The sequence below is a fragment of the Trichechus manatus genome, unplaced genomic scaffold (assembly GCF_000243295.1).
Source record: "Trichechus manatus latirostris isolate Lorelei unplaced genomic scaffold, TriManLat1.0 scaffold00027, whole genome shotgun sequence".
Classification (NCBI taxonomy): domain Eukaryota; kingdom Metazoa; phylum Chordata; class Mammalia; order Sirenia; family Trichechidae; genus Trichechus; species Trichechus manatus.
In genome coordinates, this window is record NW_004443963.1 from 4,790,910 (window position 1) to 4,792,247 (window position 1,338).

At 42.8% G+C, this 1,338-nt stretch overlaps 1 protein-coding gene across 1 annotated transcript in view; it reads left to right on the forward strand.

Moving 5' to 3' along the window:
• Positions 1-1,338, forward strand: part of STAB2 (stabilin 2) — a 212,782-nt gene that overhangs the window by 29,388 nt on the left and 182,056 nt on the right. Inside the window, exon 4 of the mRNA XM_012554793.1 lies at positions 31-100. Coding sequence (XP_012410247.1) covers positions 31-100 — 70 coding nt within the window. The remainder of the gene's footprint in view (positions 1-30; positions 101-1,338) is intronic.

Genomic DNA, 1,338 nt, shown 5'->3' on the forward strand with positions numbered 1-1,338 from the left:
CTAACATCATCTACCTGGTGTGTTTTGCAGGAAGGATTTGGCGGAACAGCCTGTGAAACCTGTGTTGATGACAATTTATTTGGACCAAACTGTTCAGCAGGTATGTCTGATTTTTGTGTAATCAATACATTTGTAAGGGTTCAAAGTCAAGCATGGTTTATGCAGGAAACACCCCAGAGAACTTTCCTTGAGGGAAAACACTGAACAGTTATACATAATCAAGTCCACACAGGCAAAACAAAAAGCTGACAACAAATCTGATGTAATACAGTCATTGAAAAGACAGGCAGTGTTTTCTGTATTCAGCTGGTCTTTGGTCTTCAGCACTTGCAGGCAGCTACTTACATGTAGTGCTTTCTGGTATGTTGTTGTTGTTAGTTGCTTTCAAGTTGATTCCAACTCATGGCAATGCCATGTGTTACAGAGTAGAACTGCTCCATAGGGTTTTCTTGGCTGTAATCTTAATGGAAGCAGGTTTCCAGGCCTTTCTTTCATGGTACCACTGGGTGGGTTCAAACAAACAATCTTTAGGATAGCAGTCAAGTGCAAACCATTCTGGCACACTGAGTGTCTTAGTTATCTAGTGCTGCTATAACAGAAATACCACAAGTGGGTGGCTTTAACAAAAAGTAATTTATCATATTTCAGGAGGTTAGAAGTCCAAATTCAGGGCACCAGCTCTAGGGGAAGAATTTCTCTCTCTCTGGATTCTGAGGGAAGGTCCTTGTCCTCAATCTTCCGGTGGTCTAGGAGCTTCTCAGTGCAGGGATCCTGGGTTCAAAGGACGCGCTCTGCTCCTGGCTCTTCTTGTTTGGTGGTAATGAAGTCCCTCTCCTCTCTGCTCATTTCTCTCTTTTATGTTTCAAAGAGATTGACTCAAGATATAACCTAATCTGTAGATTATGTCCTGCCTTATTAACATAACTTCCTCTAATGCTGCCTCATTAACATCATAGAGGATACGATTTACAACACATAGGCAAGTACATCAGATCACAGAATGGAAGACAACCACACAACACTGGGAATCATGGCCTAGCCAAGTCGACACATATTTTTAAGGGGCACAATTCAATCCATATCACTTAGGGACATATGCTTTCCTCTCCCCAGGCTCTGGGACCCAAGCAGCTGCCTGGTCCGTGTACAGCTTCTCTTTGAGGTCCTTTTGGATCCTGGTCTAAGTGCAGATGTTCTGCCAGAGGCATTTACTTCCCCACTGGTCCCTCCACATTCTAATTTTACCCTTCCCTTTGGGGGTTAACAAATAAATACCTGCCATGGCCAGGAACTGATGGCTCTATTTTGCAGGTTAAAAAAATGAACAAACAAAAACCT